The 19,316-nt window shown below is 43.8% G+C and overlaps 1 protein-coding gene across 8 annotated transcripts in view; it reads right to left on the reverse strand.

The window, feature by feature from the left end:
* The window catches only part of sorcs1 (sortilin-related VPS10 domain containing receptor 1), a 115,750-nt gene that overhangs the window by 4,373 nt on the left and 92,061 nt on the right, over positions 1-19,316 (reverse strand). For 6 of the 8 annotated variants that reach the window (XR_005713107.2, XR_005713108.2, XR_013450770.1 and 3 more), the window contains exons 12-24: positions 18,535-18,611; positions 17,769-17,860; positions 17,301-17,408; positions 14,208-14,325; positions 11,305-11,438; positions 9,899-10,012; positions 9,029-9,200; positions 7,664-7,850; positions 6,954-7,087; positions 5,365-5,491; positions 4,193-4,305; positions 2,301-2,435; positions 317-416 (exon numbers count right to left, since the gene is read on the reverse strand). Coding sequence is in view for 5 of the 8 variants with exons in the window: in XM_040187093.2 (XP_040043027.2) it covers positions 317-416; positions 2,301-2,435; positions 4,193-4,305; positions 5,365-5,491; positions 6,954-7,087; positions 7,664-7,850; positions 9,029-9,200; positions 9,899-10,012; positions 11,305-11,438; positions 14,208-14,325; positions 17,301-17,408; positions 17,769-17,860; positions 18,535-18,611 (1,611 nt within the window). In the remaining 3 variants the exon portion in view is untranslated. The remainder of the gene's footprint in view (positions 1-316; positions 417-2,300; positions 2,436-4,192; positions 4,306-5,364; positions 5,492-6,953; positions 7,088-7,663; positions 7,851-9,028; positions 9,201-9,898; positions 10,013-11,304; positions 11,439-14,207; positions 14,326-17,300; positions 17,409-17,768; positions 17,861-18,534; positions 18,612-19,316) is intronic. The other 2 variants (XM_078080671.1, XM_040187092.2) reach the window with 1 other exon arrangement.

Raw genomic sequence — 19,316 nt, forward strand, 5'->3', positions numbered from 1 at the left:
GGTGTCTCGCTCAAGGACACTTCGACATGGGACATGGAGCAGCCGGGGCCCGAAGCGTCAACCTTGCGGTTACCAGCACACCATCTCTACCTCTGCATCACGCCAACCCAAACATGCAGAACGTTATAATGCTTTTGTGAAATTACACTTTCCTTTTCAAGTGTACATTGTCATTTTAACCAGGTCCCCAATTGGCTTCCATAGGCCAGTGTATTTAGGTGTCCTGATGGTGTGCATGCGTAATCCTCTGTCCTACTTACTACGGGATCCATGAGGCCCGGCTGGGCCGCCCTAAACACACATTCTGCTTGATTACCTGCTGATAAGTGTGCTGCGTACACGGTGACTTGCACCCCCGGCCGCAACGTGAACTGGACAAGGTTTTGATTTAAGGCGCTGAGCAGAACCTCGGAGAGCTGTGGAGAAACAAAATAGTTTCATTTTGTAGGAAAAAAAAGTGTTAATATTGAGTAGTCAAGTCATTGGCAAGATTATCAAACCTCAGTCTCATCGAGCTGCGGTTTGAAGTCGTCATTTAATAACTCTGTTTTGACATTTCAGAGCAATTGGTTTGTTGTCCTGATCAATCATACACAGATTCATCATACTTCTTTAATGTCAGACTGAAAAATAATTGAGCCCAGATATCACTTGTCCTTGACGGTACTTCCGAAGGTGCTCTAGTTTAAATGCCTGCCTTCACAGTTGGTGAATGATTGCCAGGCACAGACGGTGGACGAATTAACAGAAGCACATCCTGATAATAAATATTGTCAGCTCAATTCAAGGTAACAGAGGGAGCTGCATAGATCGTAATATCAAGGGCCCACGAGCCAAAACCCGCCGGGTACTGAGATACCCAGTTGAGTCCGAATAAAGCAGTGTACAGGTTTAGTTTGTCACCAACATATGGAAAACAAGTTAGCAAACTGCATGTGTAAAGTTCCTGATCTATAAATCAGCATAACTTCTGTATGGATTGTGTTTCCGTTTTGCTGCATCCAAAACCCTTCAAGACAAATTGGCCTGAGGAAACCCCCCAAATTATGACAACATTAAGCACCACAGGAAATAGGGCTAAATTGATTGTGTGGTGGTTTTTCTGCAGCACTGCCTGAGGTACATCATGGCATACAAATGACCCCTGTGATGCACTTTAGACACTGAACATTACGGAGGTAGTATTGAACTGTGCTATGTGCAGGAGAGAAACAAGCCTTCTGTGTCCTGTTCATGTAAGAGTCTCAGTCTGTGGGTCCTTTTCACGGCGCTGCTGAATGGACAAAGCCTCACGTGAGCTCGTTCCAGGCTGCCAAGTAACCTTTCGGACAGAGAACGGCCGATTAGCGCTGACCGACCGCCTCAATCTATTCCTCCACGATTCCACGGATCCTTTCTTTTCTAAACTCTGCATAGAGACCACATGAAGCAAACTAAATATTATTTTCTCCCTACTGATCCCAGTTGTTGCTCCGCCGAGGCTTAATGTATCTCATCTGCCTCATTTACCAAATTACTAGTCATATGAGTCATTTCTGTAGTGCCTAATTCTCCCCTTTATATTTCTAAAGTAAAAATGTAGGCTATACTATACTAATGACTTTTTCCCACTGCATACCAGGGTCAGTAAATGCGTTCTGCATTCTAATAAGCAGTGTGCTCTCTACACTTTCAACATGCCAGCCTTGAGTGAGGATTTATCGAGGAGAGAGGATCTTCCAGGTGTGAGCGCCGAGGGAGGAGGGAAATCAGATTGATTTCCTTCCCAGTTTCCGTCTCTACACACGCCCGTGGTATTCTTCCCACGGAGAGCACATCCAACGACATAATCAGTCATTATCTATTAGCCGGGCTCAGAGCTAATTTGGTCCATCTTGATAGGTCGGTGATTTAGTGAACCAATCTACCGTGACAATGTCTTTTTCTGGCTCTTGTGGGATCGGGACTTTGGCCAGCTCCCCCAAACACTCCCAAACACCCACAGGATGGGACTTGAGGGAGCTTAAAAGCTGTTCCCCTTGATAACTTGCTAATACTTGTCAGGTTTATAGATGACTCTATTGCAGAGATTCCTCAGGCGTATTCTGGAATTAGACTCTGTGAAACACCTGGACATGCTTCAACAGATAGATACTGACACCAGGTGGAGAAAGGAGGAACTTTAAACTCTGGGTTGCATTTCAGGGAGCAATTACTGGCAAAGCTGCTGCTGGGAAAAAGGATCAACCCGTGATTCACTAAGACAGAGAAAGGAACTATAACGAGGACAGGGGGTGGAATCCTTCCACCGGCAGGCTCACCTGATCTAAACGAGCAGAGCTCTTCTCCGCTTTCCCCTCAGTTAGCAGCTTGTCCGGGAGAAGAAAGAACTCGGCTGCTGTCGGGAGACCTGGGAGGAGGGTGACCAGAAGCTGGTCCTCTCCGACTCCTGTGGCCTGGAGAGGAATACAAAAAGAAGAAGATGGATCCATTCGTCCAGCAGGGTGTGAAAAACTCTTCTGATTTACGTCTGTCCTTACTGGATTTTTTACACAAGATATTTACTCATTTAAATGACTTTTGCTAATTTTGGACTTTAATTTGTGTGGACAGTTTTGTGTCATTTATTTCTCAAATTAGAACAGAGATCCAGATCTTTTATCCATTTGAATTATTTTATCCTTTTGGATTCATTTTGCATTATTTAACAAAAGACATTGTGTTTAATCATACATAAAAAGATATTAGGAAACCAGTACATCTTTTGGATTCAAACTAAATCAATTCACTCTTTAAGAATGAAATACTCATTTATTATTTGTTGAAACATGTCTTGTAAAAAAATAAATAGAATGAGGAGCGTGAGTTGAATTGTTTTATCTTGTTTTCATACTTTTATAGTTTCATGACCTGCACACTAAAATGTCTCCTAACAAAATAAAAACGAAACGGGGTTTCACTAATTTTTACTTTGGAAAAAATGATTATCCACATTCTGTTTGATCAGTAAATTGATGTAAATCTTGCCATTAATATTGAGTATCTTGCCGCTCTGAGCCGTGAGCCGTGTCTATGTGTCTGTGTGCTCATCATCTCAGTATCCGCCTACGGACCAGAAGCTGTAGGTGGATACCGGAGGAGTTCATATTCCTTTGCATCATAACTGCATTGGCCAAAAGCTATTTTCCGCCCTGCTGGTTTTGTTTTTGACAAATCACAAATAGTTGTTGTGATCATCGTCACACAAGGAGAAGGTCCACATGGTGGAGATCGCCCAGGAGAGTGCCGTTAGTGTCCCATGTGGCAACAGGATTGTAACGATGTGCCAGACCATGATGTTTTGTTCTAATCTATAACATTTACCTCGTGTTCAAACCGCAACTGTGTCCCTATAGCTGGAACTTGACTAGATCAGCACATTTAAACAATACCAATTATATTCAGTCATTAGCTGCATCGCGTAGCTGAACTGTGGAGCTTGATGTTTAACTCATTCTGCCATGACAAGTCATTTACTAAATGTGCCCCTGATCATTGCAGGAGGCTCCAGCTCACATGGTTTTACTGCACTGACTGTGGTGAGGAGCCGTGTTATATTTTCAAACTGGAAGTTGTTCTTTCTTGATGTGTGTTCTACCTTGCAGGCTGGGGATGTCATGGAAAAATGATGTCAGTAAAAAATAACAGAACAGACATGTTCACTGAAGTCAGAACAGCCAGGTTTATTTCTGGCATCGATTTTGATTTTGCGGCATCAAAAAGTGTGAAAAAATATGATGCAAGGACCAGAATGCTGGCTGCAAGGAAACGAGTCACAGGGAAAAAAAACAAAGTTAATGAGGCGAAATGTGTACCTGACATGGCATGTGTGGGTTACAATCATGTCTGACACTTGACAGGCCACTCTGAGCGTCCTTTCAGGTCAGTGGAGAACACATTAGGCGCATCCTGACACTTATTCTCCTGTTCAACATCCACAACCTTGTTGCCACAGGACCCTGAACTCCCACAGAGTGCGAGCCACTGCAATCAGCGTGCTCTTCAACTGTATTTCCCCCTCTCCTCCTCCTTGCCTTGTCATTTGTCATCATAACAGTCCGAGCGATATCTCGAAGCCTGAGAGAGGTCACGCTGCAGTAATAGCGCGTCGGAGGTCTAGTCGAGCGCTGACAGCATTTACCAGTTTCTATGAAAAGACCTGAGAGAGCTTTACCTGGATCAGAGCGTTCTTGATGACTCGGCTCACATCCAGCCTCCATTCGGCAACATCAGGGTTGTGGTCGTCCAGGTTTGATGAAAAGGCAAGCAGATGAGAGCGGAAATATTCTGAAAGGGTGAGCAGGTAAAATGTGTGTGAGCTGCTTTTACTCCTCATCTGTCAATTCATACATAGAGTTCAGCCTTGAGATCGTGTGCATGGGAATATGTCACCTGGTGATGGGTTATTGCTACTAGAGCCTTATTATCATCGTTTGGTTTCAGATGCCATGTAATGGCCGCAGTACCGCTGATATAGCAAAGCCAGGAGAGATCAGACCATCAGGGTCAGCGTTCACGAGCCATCATTTATCCATTTTAGATATCTGCGTGTATAATATCTGCATCTCTATAGGAAGAGAAACTGATGAGCAAAGGCAAATCTAAACCGATGGTTATTGAGCTGCTTTCTTTGGTCCCAACTCGAGACCTTCTGGTGATGTCAGCCAGTGTCTCTCTGATGTGGGAAGGTGTATTGAATGTGATCAGCAGCTCGGAAGGGGGTTATCTGTAATTATCACTGTGATAGACTAGTTCAAACACCTTCTAGTAGGTTCAGAAGGTCGTTGTCATCTGTTCACATGGTTGATCACCAATTCCAATGCAAGAAGATGACTCTGACCTCTGGTGGTAGTAATTGTGACGGGAGCAGAGGAGTAAGTCAGGCGACGTAAGTCTATGTAGAAAAGAGGTCAAACATATACAGGACCTTCACCCAGGAGTCCAGTGTGAAAGTTAGATTACTTAATGTTACTTATTTAAACCTTTTACTAAACCTGACCAAGTAATTTAGTTCAAATTCACAACGCTGACTATGTGTGTAAAACTGTCAGCGTTGTTGTCAGTTTGTCTCGTGTAACACTCATTTACCAAAAACTCAAACTCAGTCAAACTTACAGAATACTTATTAAGTAATACTCATAATCCATTCATAAGAAACTTTTATCCTAAAGTTTAGGGTGCTACTTAGAATATAACCGATATGTTTGGAACAATGAAGAACAAGAATTAGAGCCATATTGTTATGAAACAATCCTCCTTCACTACTGATGAAATTCTATCGGTGTGATTAGATATCGTGTGTGTGCAGAACAGACCAGTGCGGATTGAGTCTCAGGGCTGGCTCACCATGGACGGCGATGTGTTTTCTGTCCTGCAGAATAGTATTCCCTGCAGACACCTGCACAGTGACTGTACTCACACCTTCCCGGGGGAACGTGCACGCCACACTACCCTCTAGGGTGATTACTGGCTGCTGGGGGACAAAGAGGAAGACAGGTAGAGAGGAGTGAGAGTCTGGGGGTTTGGGCGAGGTGCACGCTATAGGCAAGTAGTTAGTTAGTGTGCCATTTGTAATTAAGGGCTTCCAGGTCACCTGTTGTACCAGCGAGATGGAGGCAGAGTTGTGTTCTTGTCGGAATATTCTGTTTTTAAGTTGTAGAAAATCCCTTTTTTAAACATTTTTAGGGTTGGTTCATTCAGATAAAAATATATATATATATTTTCTCAAACAATGTGAGCAATTTTCAGAAGAATTGAAATAGCCATTTGAGTAATGGCGTTTTTTCACTCACAATTTGTGGTGACGCACTGATGATCCAAATATTGGACCTGACTCAACAGAAACCCTTATAGTTTCTGTACAAACTCTATTTGTTGCCCAATATAAGACTATGATTTGTACCGCAGATAAATTTGAATTTGAATAGAAATATTGTCATATTGAAGCTTGTTTATCATTTCCTTTAACATAGACTAATGATGATAGCATAAACTGAAAATAAAAAGCGGGCAGCACCAATGTGTACGTGAAGAGATGACAATAACAGAACACACATAGACAACCTCATTCACAAAAGAGCATAACTTTAGTTATAGACGTTATAACGGCATCATTCACCCATTCACACACTGATGACAGGAGAACCACGCACAGTGACACCTGCCCATCAGTCACTAACATTCACACACTGTAGTCACAGCTACAGGAGCAATATTGGGTTAAGTGTCTTGCCCAAGGACACAACAACATGCGGGTTATCCAGGCCTGGGATCGAACCGCCAACCCTCTGATTGACAGGGATGCGGGGAAGGCAGGACTCAAACGCAGACTTTTTAGAAAACAAAAGACTTTAATAGTCAAAAGGCAAAAGCAAAGGCCAAGGGGCAAAAACGCACACAGGAACCGTGGCAAAAATACAGGCAGGGACCAAGAAACATCGACAAGAAACATCCACGATAGACAATGACGCGACAAGTGACAGGAGACACACACCGCCTAAATACACTAGAGAGGTGCAGGTGATTGGACACAGGTGGAAACAATCAGAAAATCACAGGGGACGACCGGACAAGGCAGGAAGTGAAGTTACCCAGGGAGACAAGAAGCAGAAAACTACAAAATAAGACAGGAAATAAAACCACACCGTGACACTGATTGGAGGACGATCGTGCTCCCCACTCACCCACAGTATATATATATATATATATATATATATATATATATATACACATGTATGTTGCAATAACAATGAACTGTGATTTAAGCTGGTGTGACACTAATAAAGGTGAAATGATAATCTACTATCTGATATTCACATGTGACATTGCACCTTTTGAATATAATGACACACATCCCACATTTTTATTGATCTACGCGGATCAAGATCCTACTAAGGTGCATTAAAAGCTTTTCGGCGCAAAGGGGTTGAGTGTACCTCCGTGCTGTTTCCGATCCACCAGATGTAGGTGACTGTTCCCACTTGGCTGGGCCACAGGACAGCAGTCAGGTTCACTTCCTTATTCCTCACGGCCACAAAGGGGGCCGAGAGATGGATGTACTCCAGCTGACCTACTCACACACACACATATATAATATATATAAAAAAAGGACAGAACAGCTTTATTTTCCTTTGACAAATACATGTGGGTTTTGGGTTGGGGACAGTTCTATACTGGGACTGTTGCCTGCCATATGTGTGTTATTTTTCACTCGGCGCACTCTTGAGCCTAAGTTGACTCTATTTGTTCAGCCGGCACGTAGGATCGACAGATTGGCGGATCAATACGTCAGCTCTGTTACATCTGTCATCCATGAACACACCAGGGGTGGTCAGCAGAGTCCGCCGCGGCTCCTGTGGGCCGAGCGGCTGTTAAGCATAAGCTGACTTGAGTGGAAGTGTAATGGGATTTGTTCTATCTCACTTGTCTGTGTGCTTATGGAAGACGAGCATGTTCTGTGAAGAGATGAAGCCCAGAATGTGGAACGCCGTGCACGAGCTGACAATTCTACTGATTTCTTTTTTTTTTTAAAGGGGAAAGCTGAAAGAGCCAGAAGCATGAGCGGAAACATGGGAGATTTTCGCATCTAAATAAATACATATGCACATTTAGAGTACAAATCTCAAAAAGCCCCTCGACGTCTCACATGTTACGTGCAGGTAGAGCGTGGCGCTCTCTGAGCCGAGGCTGTTCTCCCCGGTTGCAGTCACCCGGTAGATTCCCACAGCCTTATAGATGTGTTTGATTCCGTCCTCGATGGAGCTCACATTGGAGTACGTCAGAGCGTGGCCGTCTCCAAAGTCCAGCGTGATGCTTGTCCTCGCCCCGTCGCCCTGCACAGGCAAACGCTTTTAGGGAATGTGCAGCTCCGGCCTGTTATCTCCCACCGAGGGACTCGGGTTCCAAGTGAGGCGCTACGTTGCTCGGAGCACTTTGTCCTCTCGCAGAGGCCCCACTCAACATAACGTCTAAACTGGGCTTCAGAGTTAAAAACCTTCCTTTCATCTTTCCATATTTAATGAATCTCACAACTTAGCTGATAAAAATGTGTAATGTCTTCTGAGCGAAATCGATAAAGAAAATATTTTCTTTGCATTATCGCAGATGCATTAGCCATCTCGTCTGCTTCATATTGGCTCTGACTAATATTCTTACCCTAACCAGTCAGGCACGGTCATGACCATTGTAGAATTTGTAATTTGGCTAACAGGACGTTCCAAAAATGTTTAGTCTGATATATTTAATTATCTATTTTGTAGTGTTTCATTTGCCTCATGTTATAGGATCCCATTTCCATCTGACTAATTTTACTGTCTCATTGTTTATGAATGAAGGTCTTTCAGAAAGCGAGGGAGCAGCTAATTGCAGGTATTATGAAAACTGCAAAATGATGCTTTACAAATAAAAAAGCTTTTATGAATCAAAAGAAAAATCCAGTTTTCAGATGGAGCCTTCGCGTCAAATGGGTTAGAGACCTCTCTGTCATTATAGCGGCCTGTGGGGGAAACGCTCCATGGGCCACAGGAGATTATTCATTTCTTTTCAGCAGCAAGAGTGAGCGATGGCCTCGTATCTAGTTCTCCTACACATCCGTGGTCAGTGGTGCAAGAAGGACACATATTTATAAGCGGGATTATCAGCTCAGTTTTACATTTTAAAATGTATCACCCATACAACGAGGCTCACAGCAAGAAGATCCTGGGTTCTAATCTACCCAGAGTTTGTTCTCCTCGTGTCTGCGTGTACCTTGCACCCCCACACCGCAACCCTCTCGCCATAGAAGATGAGAAACTGAACATCCAACGTCTGGCACAAAAGAAGTTAAAACAACTTCATGGAACGGATGATTGATGAAATGCAACATTATATGAAAAACTGTTATTGTTATATGTTGTCAAAGTGCCTTCAGTGTCAGAATGTGTCACATGGATGAGACAATGTGATTATAGGAAATACTGCATTCTAAATGGTGTACTTAACTGCTGTATATGTTGAAAAGAAAACAGCTTACCTCCTCCAGAAAGACCAGGAAGGTGATGTTGGTGCCCAGTGTGGCTGTCAGCGTTCCCTCCTTGGTGACCAGGTGGAGACCTTTGGGGGCTTGGATAGGACACTGCTCCCTTTTGGCTTTGTACTGCACACTGACTCCAGCCGTGCAGTTATTAGAGACCACTTTCCTGTAGCTGGAGGAGAAAAATGACTATGATAATATTGTTGAGACAAGACAAAATTTTACTTGAAAACATCATCAACAGAATATTTAGTATTTAATAATAATAATCCCCCCATCCCCTCACGCTCGGCTCGTAGGCCTCTCACTCGTACTGCTCCCTCACCAGCAGCACATAGTCTATACTGACTGTCACTGTCGGTGGAGTCATGGCCTCCATCAGCTGGATGTGAATAAGTACCCATTCAGGGTGAGTGTGTTCACCGTACGTTTCCGCCCTTTCCTCGTTGGCTCCAAGAAAGTGAAGGAAACTTCACTGCTAACGTTTAGCAGTACCGAACCTGTCACGTTTCAGAACTCCACCAAAATTTAAAACACTCTTATAATGTATGTTGGTTCTTGAAAAACAAACCCACAGACAAAAATGGATTGTTGTCTATATCTAACAGCGCCTAACAGCGCAGTTAAATACAGACTGTGAATCTACATTATATGAACCCAGAAGAAGATGCAGAACGATGCCCTTCATTTGTTTGCCGCATGTGACAAGTAAAAAGAAAGAAAATAGACTGAGTTTTGTGGATCATCCAGATAAGCGACGGGACGTCTTCTGGAATGAGTTTTGAATGTCATTTCTCCAAGTTAAGAAAATCTTTTCATTCTAGAAATTGTGTGCGATTGATGTTGGATAGCACGAAGGTGTGTGCTTACCCGGTGCTGTTCAGGAACGTCATCCCTGTGGTGCAACTCCTGGACATCGTTGATGGATGGAACCAAAAGGCAGGGGTGCACTTTCCGTTGGTTCTTCTCTCGTATCCATAATCACTGTAATGATCAGAGCGGGCAATACAGTTATCCACCGAGAAACCACAGAGGAAGCACTGAAAGACGAGAAAAACAATATTTTAGGTACTTCTAATTAAAATAAACAATAATTCTGACAAAAATATTAACCAAAAACTAATAAAAATATGAAATTTAGGCTGAAAAAGATCAGCTACTTTTTATTTCTTGCACACTGGGGAAAAATACATGTCAAATGTATGCTGTTTGTCCTCAGAAGTAACAGTGACTATTCTGTGCTTCTGCTTTTTAAACACAACCCACAAGTTGTTTTGTCCTGTAAATGTCCAAGCAGAGCACTGTGTCCCCAAAATGAGAGGGACAGATTGCCCCAATTAGTGCGACATGCACACAGATGCAAAAGTGTTGGGATTGTTAATGAAAGCAATTAGCTTGGTGATTTATGTTTTTTATGGTGCTTATTCCGAGAGCTGCCTCACTCCAGAGACCCGCAGATTTGTGTCCAAAGCTCGAAATAAAATCAACACTAATGTAATTGAATTAACACCAGAAAGAAAGCGGGTTGTGAGGATGTGGAAAAGAATGATCTGTAACGACACTTATAAAGGAAAGAGTCAATCTGTGAGTATGCATTTGTATTCAGGTGAAATTATTATTATCCAGTGACAAATACACACACTTTGAAGAACAATAGCTTTGAAGAGGTCCGAGTTGTATAGACATAAGATTAGACATTGGGTATTTAGTGGGTGAATTTGTGTTTTTTAATCAATACACTTTTTGGATTGAGGCCTTTCTTACAGATTATATTTATGATCTTCCACTAGTACAAGTTGACAACAAAAAAGCAGCAGGAGTGCACATCTTAGGTAACGGTTCTCTTCATGTCATCTTCTCTCAAACATGGGAAAGTTTTATTGTGCCACAGAAAAATCAATGATTCAGCCATGTGGCTGCTTACAATTGGCGATCTGAACTGGGGGGATCCAGAGCTGATTTTATCAGGAAAATATAGTGTAACAAACAGGAGCTAGCTCCTGTTGGTGTTGGGAGAACCCAAAGAAAGGCTGAGTTTAATCTTCAAAAGCCGCTTCACAAAAAGAGGCTGTTTAGGTGACATCCGTCAGCACGCGTATTGCATCATTTCCTGCACATTGTTTTTTTTTTTTTTAGACAGCTACTGTGAAGCAGTAGAAGAAAAAAGAACCGTCAAAATGGAGAAAAGTGAGGCCGATATACCCTGACGATTCCCCAAAAATACACAAGGATTCCAGATAGAACTGAAGATACGAAGGAAAACAAAGTATACTTACCATTCAAAATCAGCCTCTGTACAATCACAGGGGCCCGACGTCATCGATACAGAGTACGTCTTTCCCATAACGCACCTGGACGTAGGCTTCAGCTTTCGGTAGATTCTTTTCACTCCCATGAGGCACGGCTCACCCTGCACGCCCAATTTCAGGAGCAAACCAGAAGGAGAGAGTTTAAAAAAATGAGTAACTTGCCACCATTAATAATTCACACAATGCAACCAAGCGTGTTTGTGAAAAGCTTGGTTGCCTTGCATTACTGTTCAGCGAATATTCACGGCATCATGCTGCTCTAAACTCAGCAACTGTTTCTGCGTTGCAGATGTCACACTGGAGATTGTGCTGCTTCAGTTCTTTTTTGGGGGGACATTGACATGAACGAATGCTCCATTTTTAGCCTTAAATCTATGCGTGCGAAGTGAATATAAAATCAGATGGCTCACAAAAAAGGCGAGGAGAAACAATCACACAGTTTCACTGCAGTTCTACACTGGTGCTTTGTTCACATGGCCAGAACCTTCCTTCTTTGTGCATTAGGTGTCAGTAGTGAGATGTTTAAAAAACCGGGCCATGTCCTCAAATAGACTGCCAACTCCTGCAAATTTTCTCAACTTAAAATAAACAGACTGTTTTGAAGCCGTGTTGAGATTATTTTAGCAGCAGACTAGAATCTGCACTACTTACAGGCAGGTAGTCCTATAATTGGCCTGGACCCTCCTCATCTTCCTTGCTACATTTTTTGATCATTAGCCTGCTTTGAGCATATGGGTGTCTCAACCAATTACAGGATGAGACCATAACTGAAGGCTTTCTGGCTCAGCTTCAGGCCCAGCCAGGTTGAGAGGGTTTGGGGCAAGTTTTAATGTAAGTTGGGGCCTAAGTGTCGGTTCATCCGGAGCATCAGCAGACAAAATAGGAAAATCTGCATAAGTGCTCTGGGAACCGGGAAACTTTCAGGGTTAGTCCGCTCACCATGCAGCCAGGCATGGCCTGAGGCTCCAGCCGGATGTCCATCTCAATCTAAAATCTGTTTTTCTTTTTTCTAGTCTTCCAACTTCTCAAGACGATTTACCACTACATATCATCATTAATTTATTCAAGTCCATTTATACACTGATGGTAGGGGGCTATCATGCAAGGGGCCACCTGTCCAGGACTAACCACTGGTATCCATGCAAAAGCAATTTGGTCCATCCCAAGGAAAGATCAAATTGGACTAGTGGAGTCGAGGATCGAACTGACGAGCCTCTGATTGGAGGACGAAACCCTTCCACCATAGAGCCACATTCACTACAAGAAGGTAAGGTTTAGACAACATAACCACTTGGGTGTAGGAAACCATCATGGTTTACTGACTAATTGGCCCTAATAACCACCATGTGACGAACAACTCAAGTAATAAATCATGTGGCTTAGAGGACAAAAGATCGAGTCATGCAACTATTGACGGATTTGACGTAAATGACAAAAATCAATGTGTAGCAAAATAGCCTTTGAGTTTCCTTGAAGAAACAAACAGTGGGCTCCTGACACCTAGCAGCATGACAAAGTGCCAGTATGTGATGGGCTGGTGATGAGAACGGGTTGACTATGCATAGTGGGGGACGTGTAAAGGCTGGCGCATGCTTCTGCGTCTGTGTCTGCGTCGTTGCGTCGACGCACTCGTTTCAATTCATGCTTCTAAAAGGCTTGCGTGTGTTGCAGAGCAATTCACCGCCAGAACAACAGGTGGAGTAACGTGTTTTGGTTGAAGACGACCTAGAGAGTCACGTCTATTTATTTATTTGTTTATCATAGCCTTTAATGCCCCATGCATTGCCACTGCTGCTTTTCATCGCGGACACATTAGTCCCGTATTTTCCTCCACAACTTTGTGCAGCTCTCGACCGGCAAACCGGCGTTTGCGGCGATCTCCCTCCATGAATCCAACCCGCTTCTACAAGCCGCCAATGACGGCTTATATCGGTCATATTTACGCATTTCTTCCGACAAAAGTTCTTAAATCTGCTCCGTTCTCACGTAAACATTCTTCGTTTTAATAATGGCGGTCTCAGGCTATGAAAGCGTAAATGTGAGACTCCATAAAGGACCTAGTTAGCGGACCAATCACAGCCTTGTGCTCTGCGGGACGCAAGCCTAGAAAAATGGGGCGACACACGCAAGGACGCAAGGAGGTGTGAAAAGCGACGCAAGGGACACGCAAGGGGGTCTTTCGTCTGCGTTGCTCTGAAAACGCAGAAGCATAAACCAGGCTTAACACTGTAGAAACAGAAGAATAGTCTTTGTTCCCCGATATCGGTAAATAAATATGGTCTATTATATGGAACAAAGCACAACGCTATATGTGTTAGTAGTGGATTTCTACTAGGGATAAGCGTAAGAATGGGGTCAATACTTCAATAAAATAGAGGTCAACTGAGATATTAAGATTCTATTGCTTTGATAATATCTTTTCATAGATATAGACGAGCAGAATCTCATCAGTGATCTAATAATAAAGGTGATATTTGTGTCTGCTGACTCTGCTCTTCTACCACTGAATGAAAATAGACCCTGTGCATTTTAATAGACCTCCATCATTTAAGAATGCTGTGGGTTAATTGCAGTAGTTGTGTGCTATAATGTGCTATGTTGTTTCTTTATCTTCTGGGTTTGTATCTTTATGAAATACACTTGTAAGTTGGTTTGGATAAAAGCTAAATGACATGCAATGTAATATAATGGAGTGTGGAGGGAACTTCACCAAGGAGAACCTGTGTAGGTTAATGCGTGTCAAACTTCTAGTGAATTAGTTGCGAGCAAGAGCTCAGTTTAGCGCGGAAATATATTCTGAGCTAAAACGTTTAGATTCCTCCACCAACTGAGGCGTGTGATAAACAACTCTTTGCTGGCATGTACTGTACCTGGTTGTGTAGATGCCACGTCTGATAGTCCGCCTCCGTACACCTCCTATTGAAGATGGACCTGAAGTCTATTTTCACCAGCTGCCACTCTGAGCGATGACTTACATGGCCGAATATCCTGCAAAATAGCCATGTAATCTTGTCATATACAAAACAGATAAAATGTATATATACAAAATGACCAATCAAATGTACTATATACAGAATAGGCTGGGTCCTAGGTTTTCGTTATTCAGCACGCCAGTGAGCCACAATGTTGTAGCGACGGGCATGTTCCTTCCCCACCATGAACACACCCGCTGTGGTTTATGAGTGGATCCCACATACACGCTCCTGCAGCTATAGCTACTCACTAGAGGACAACGTGTGCATTGGGCCACTGCTAATGATAGAACCCAATAAATGGACCACAACATCTTCTCCGTGTGGTTGAAAACAACCCCTACGCCTGTGTGACGTTGTGTATACAGTCGGCATTTGGCTTTTCCGAAGTTTCATCTTCTGCAGTCATCGCAAAACCAAACCACTGCTGGGGGGCGGCGATGGGGGGGTTACACTCTGAGGTTCAAGGAAGTTTCTATTGACACTTGAGGCATATGGGAGTGGGGACAAAGTCTTGTACACAAAGTCAAAATACAGAAACTCCAACAACAGTTCTCAGCAAGTGACTCTGCTTCGGTTGGGAGAGGCCTTAAACGCCTCACAAACTACAAGCCAAAACCCCCCACTCCATGAATGACCTCCGCCTGGCTAAATGAGCTCTACTGCAGATTTGATAGACAATGTCCTGACTCCATCCCCCACAGCTCCACAGGATCACAGGACTCAATGACTACAGGCCCGTCGCCCTGACCTCTGTAGTCATGAAGTCTTTTGAACGGCTAGTCCTGACCCACCTGAAGACCCTCACTGACCCCCTCCTGGACCCCCTGCAGTTTGCCTACAGAGCCAACAGGTTTGTAGACAATGCTGTCAACATGGCCCTCCACTTCATCCTCCAGCATCTCAACTCCCCAGGAACCTACGGCAGGATCTTGTTGTGGACTTCAGCTCTGCTTTCAACACGATCATCGCGTCTCTGCTGCAGGTATCCGACTCCACCTGCAAGTGCATCACAGACTTCCTGTCCGAAAGGAAGCAGCACGTGAAGCTGGGGAAACATGTCTCAGCCTCTCGGACCATCAGCGGCAGCTCCCCCCAAGGCTGCGTTCTTTCCCCTCTGCTTTTCACCCTGTACACCAACAGCTGCACCTCCAGTCACCAGTCCGTCAAGCTCCTGAAGTTTGCGGATGACACCACCCTCATTGGACTGATCTCTGGTGGGGATGAGTCTGACCATCTGGTGTCGTGGTGCCGCCAGAACAACCTGGAGCTCAACGCTCCAAAGACGGAGCTAATAAAAGACAGTGGAGATGGTTGTAGATTTTAGGAAGAACGCAGTCCCATCTCCCCCCATCACCCTGTGTGACTCCCCCGTCACCGCTGTGGTTTCCTTCCGTTTCCTGGGCGTGGGAGCTGAACATCAACTCCATCACCAAGAAGGCTCAGCAGAGGTTGGTCTTCCTGAGGCAGCTGAAGAAATTCAACCTGCCGATGATGGTGCACTTCTACACGGCCATCATGGAATCCATCCTCTGCTCCTCCATCACCTCCTGCTACGTTGCAGCCACAGCCAAGGACAAGGGCCGGCTGCAGCGCGTCATCGGCTCTGCAGAGAGGGTGATCGGCTGCAATCTGCCGTCCCTGCAGGACTTGTTCGCTTCCAGGACCCTGAAGCAGCTAAAAAGATTGTTGCTGACCCCTCTCAGCCTGGAGAAAAACTGTTTGATTCCTGGAGAGACGGACTACGGTCTAGGTAAGAACTAATTTGTATAACTTGTCGCCAACAACATATACATACATATATTATACAAAATATTTCCTATTTACCTCATAGTAGAGGTAAGTAGTTGTAGCACCCCGACAAGGACTGGGGGGTTTAATGGGGCATACTGCACCCGAACACAATTGCAACATTAAATGAATATATAGATAAATATAAGTGCAAGTCACAACCTGGAACTGGAAAATGATCTGTCATCTGAACAGCTTCCCTTTTGTTTATTATGTTTCAACTGATTTTGAGCTGTTTTCCGAAAGAATTGCCTTATTCCTTTAAAAAATAATAAACATCACATTTTAGTTTCAACGATCAAACACAATCGCCACGGTTGAGACAGATAAATATTTCATCTCTTGCTAAATTGAGTGGGTGTGCTTTCCTGCACTGACCCCTCTCACCATTCATACCCCAACCTATTTATCACAATCAATTCATCAATTAGCTCTCGAAGCCCCGGACCATGACAGGCACTTACTGTAAAAATGAAAACAAATTGATTGAAGAAAAAAGTGCATTGTGGTTTTATGAAACCTAATGGCGTGTTTGCGGGTGGAACTTCTTCTTTGTGCAAGACTTTCCACATCTGCTTTTCCGGCCTCTATTTGGTTCTCGTCAAAACTATTGCCTTATATTTTCCTATTCTCTCCATCTTCCCTCCAGCTGCGCCCTATCAGTCTCCTGCAGCGCCCGAACGTCGGTCTCTCATCTATGGCAGGTGTCTTGAAACATTGATGTAATAGCTGCTCAAACCGTTTCGTGACACATCCCAAAGACCTAAATCTCTGCTGCACTGTGGGAGTAGCGCTGTGCTTACCACATGCACACAGTCCCGCTCTGGGCTATTCTACTGATAAATGTGAAAGAACAGAGGAATCTTCATGATTCTAGTGTCTGAGGACACGCTGAATGAAACGATACAAACTGCTCTTCCCGCTCTTTAATGCTGTTAAAAGTTTAGACCAAAGTTTTTTGTCAGTTTGCGCAGCCATTTTATTATCATTTTCCTTCATGTTTTTCAAAATGGACTTTCGTGATATCGCTAGCTGCCAAAGCGATGATCTCCTGTGATCATAATCTGGAGACAGACAGTTTTGATGTTGGGAAGACCTTGAAAGGAAAGCTGGCAGTCCGGAATGCTTAATTGAGCGAGTTCACAGAGGCTATTGTAATTGATTAATCAAGTTTCACGTTGACAAATCTTTGTCACTCACGTCATGATTAGAGTCTCCTCCCCAGGCTCTCCCAGTACCCCGTCTACAAACAGAGGTGTGTTGGTGAAGCTGTACTTGTTCCACTGGCGTCCTTCGTCAAAGCTCAACCTGCGAAGGCAAACAGATGTTGCACAAGGCGCGCTGACCCGGCCCCCCGACTGTGAGAACAAGCTAATGACTCAGAGGCTACTGTAACAACTTGGTTTCATGAACCCCAGTGAGGCGCTCTGCTCAGTGAACACATCAGCAGACAAGACTCATTATGGCTTCAAACAGAGAAATAAAAATGGAATAAAATTTGCTAAAGCAGATTTCTCCGTGGTTGATGGGTTTCTAACTGCGATGTGATCATTCCCCGGGTTACGTGACAGATTCATATGCCTTTGTTTGACTAACTTAAGACCCAGAGCTTCCTCTGAGGGAATTAGTCACGGTGTGACGAATGGCGTCTCTGTCATAATGACTCACCACAGGTGTCGGATGGGAAGCGGAGTGTGTCTTATTGCAACCAAGGCTCCTCCTTGGTCGAGATACAACAATGCATACTCCTCGTTAAAGATCTGCGGGGACAGAAGAAAAAGAAAGGACTCACTCTCCAGGAGCTTGTTTTTACGTCTACATATCCGACACCGCCAACAATTTATAATTTAAGCAAATCAAGTAATAAGAAGCCTAAAGTTGAAGGTGCCAAAATCCAGTGAGGTAATAGGCATTGCAGGCAGGGGGTGACTAATGAGGTTATATGATCAAATCAGGGAGCGAGAAAAGGGGTGGATATTTGTAGTGGTACCATGTAGTTTAGTTGATAGTGAGTGGCTGTGCGTCATTGGAAAAATGACATTGAGCCTAACGGACTGATGGGTAGAATTAAAGCTGGGGTTGGATTTATTCGAGAAACCAGCAGGAATTCACCTACCCAAATAAAACGCTTGCCAACTGTTCTCCAATGAAAGTAGCTGTAACACTGACAAGTCCGCCCCTTCCTGCCACCCTCCAAAGCCACTCCCCGAAAAATATCATTATGCACTAAAACAACAAACATGGCTGTTATTGTTAATCAAAGTTGTTTAGATTGCGGCTTGAGGAAGGTGAAGAGAAATGACAATTCATGCTGAATTCATGCCGAAAAAACAATGTTTGTGCAATGCCCCTCGTAGTAAATACTATGTACATATTGAGGATGGCAGTATATGGCAGTACCATCAGTATAATTACAGTGAAAAAGCAGCCTCACCTGTCTCCATGTGTTTCCTGCATCCGAGGCGACGAAGACGCTGACGTTGCTGCTTGTCAGCTCTGAGCCGATGGAGCCTGGAAGTAACGCGGCAGACAGGCAGAGGACAAACAGTAAGTGCTTGACATAATGACATAATGTAGACACAACAAATTCCATTCGAGATGAAATGAATCCCAAATTATATAAAAAGCCTCCCCACCAGCAGCGGTAATAAAGCGGGGGGCTCCAGCCTGCAGCTGCAGACTGGAGCTGTAATTACAGAGCTCCAGAAGATCGACTGTGCGGTGCGACATTTACCCAAACCCCCGAATTAACCAATAAATCCAGATTACTGTATTCGTCTTTCAGCACATTAAGACAAGCTTTCCTAATGCTTTGCACACTGCTGTAATTGGTTTAATTTAGCCTGTAATTGGTGCCAGGTGGTTAAATGCAACGCTGTAAAGTAGTGTAAGTGTTTCAGAGGCCTGGTTGTCCCCTTGAAATATCTAGCTTTACAATCCCTACATTTTGTGAATACCAGCATAGAACCTCCATTTTGCGGACCTTGCTGATGTTCTCACTTCATGAGAACTGTCGATGAAGATGTTCAGTGTTTGTGTGCAGCCCACCAAAGGCGAGTGATTCGCAACCTTCCATTATTTTAGTCTACAAAGACAAACTGTATTAACTCTTCACGTATTTACAAGATGCAGTTTACATCAGCGTTGTCTTTTTGATATTAGGCTTAGTTTGAAATATGCATATGAATTCCTGATTTATGGTAAAAAAAACTGTTG

This window comes from Gasterosteus aculeatus, chromosome 9 (assembly GCF_964276395.1).
Source record: "Gasterosteus aculeatus chromosome 9, fGasAcu3.hap1.1, whole genome shotgun sequence".
In the NCBI taxonomy this organism is placed as follows: domain Eukaryota; kingdom Metazoa; phylum Chordata; class Actinopteri; order Perciformes; family Gasterosteidae; genus Gasterosteus; species Gasterosteus aculeatus.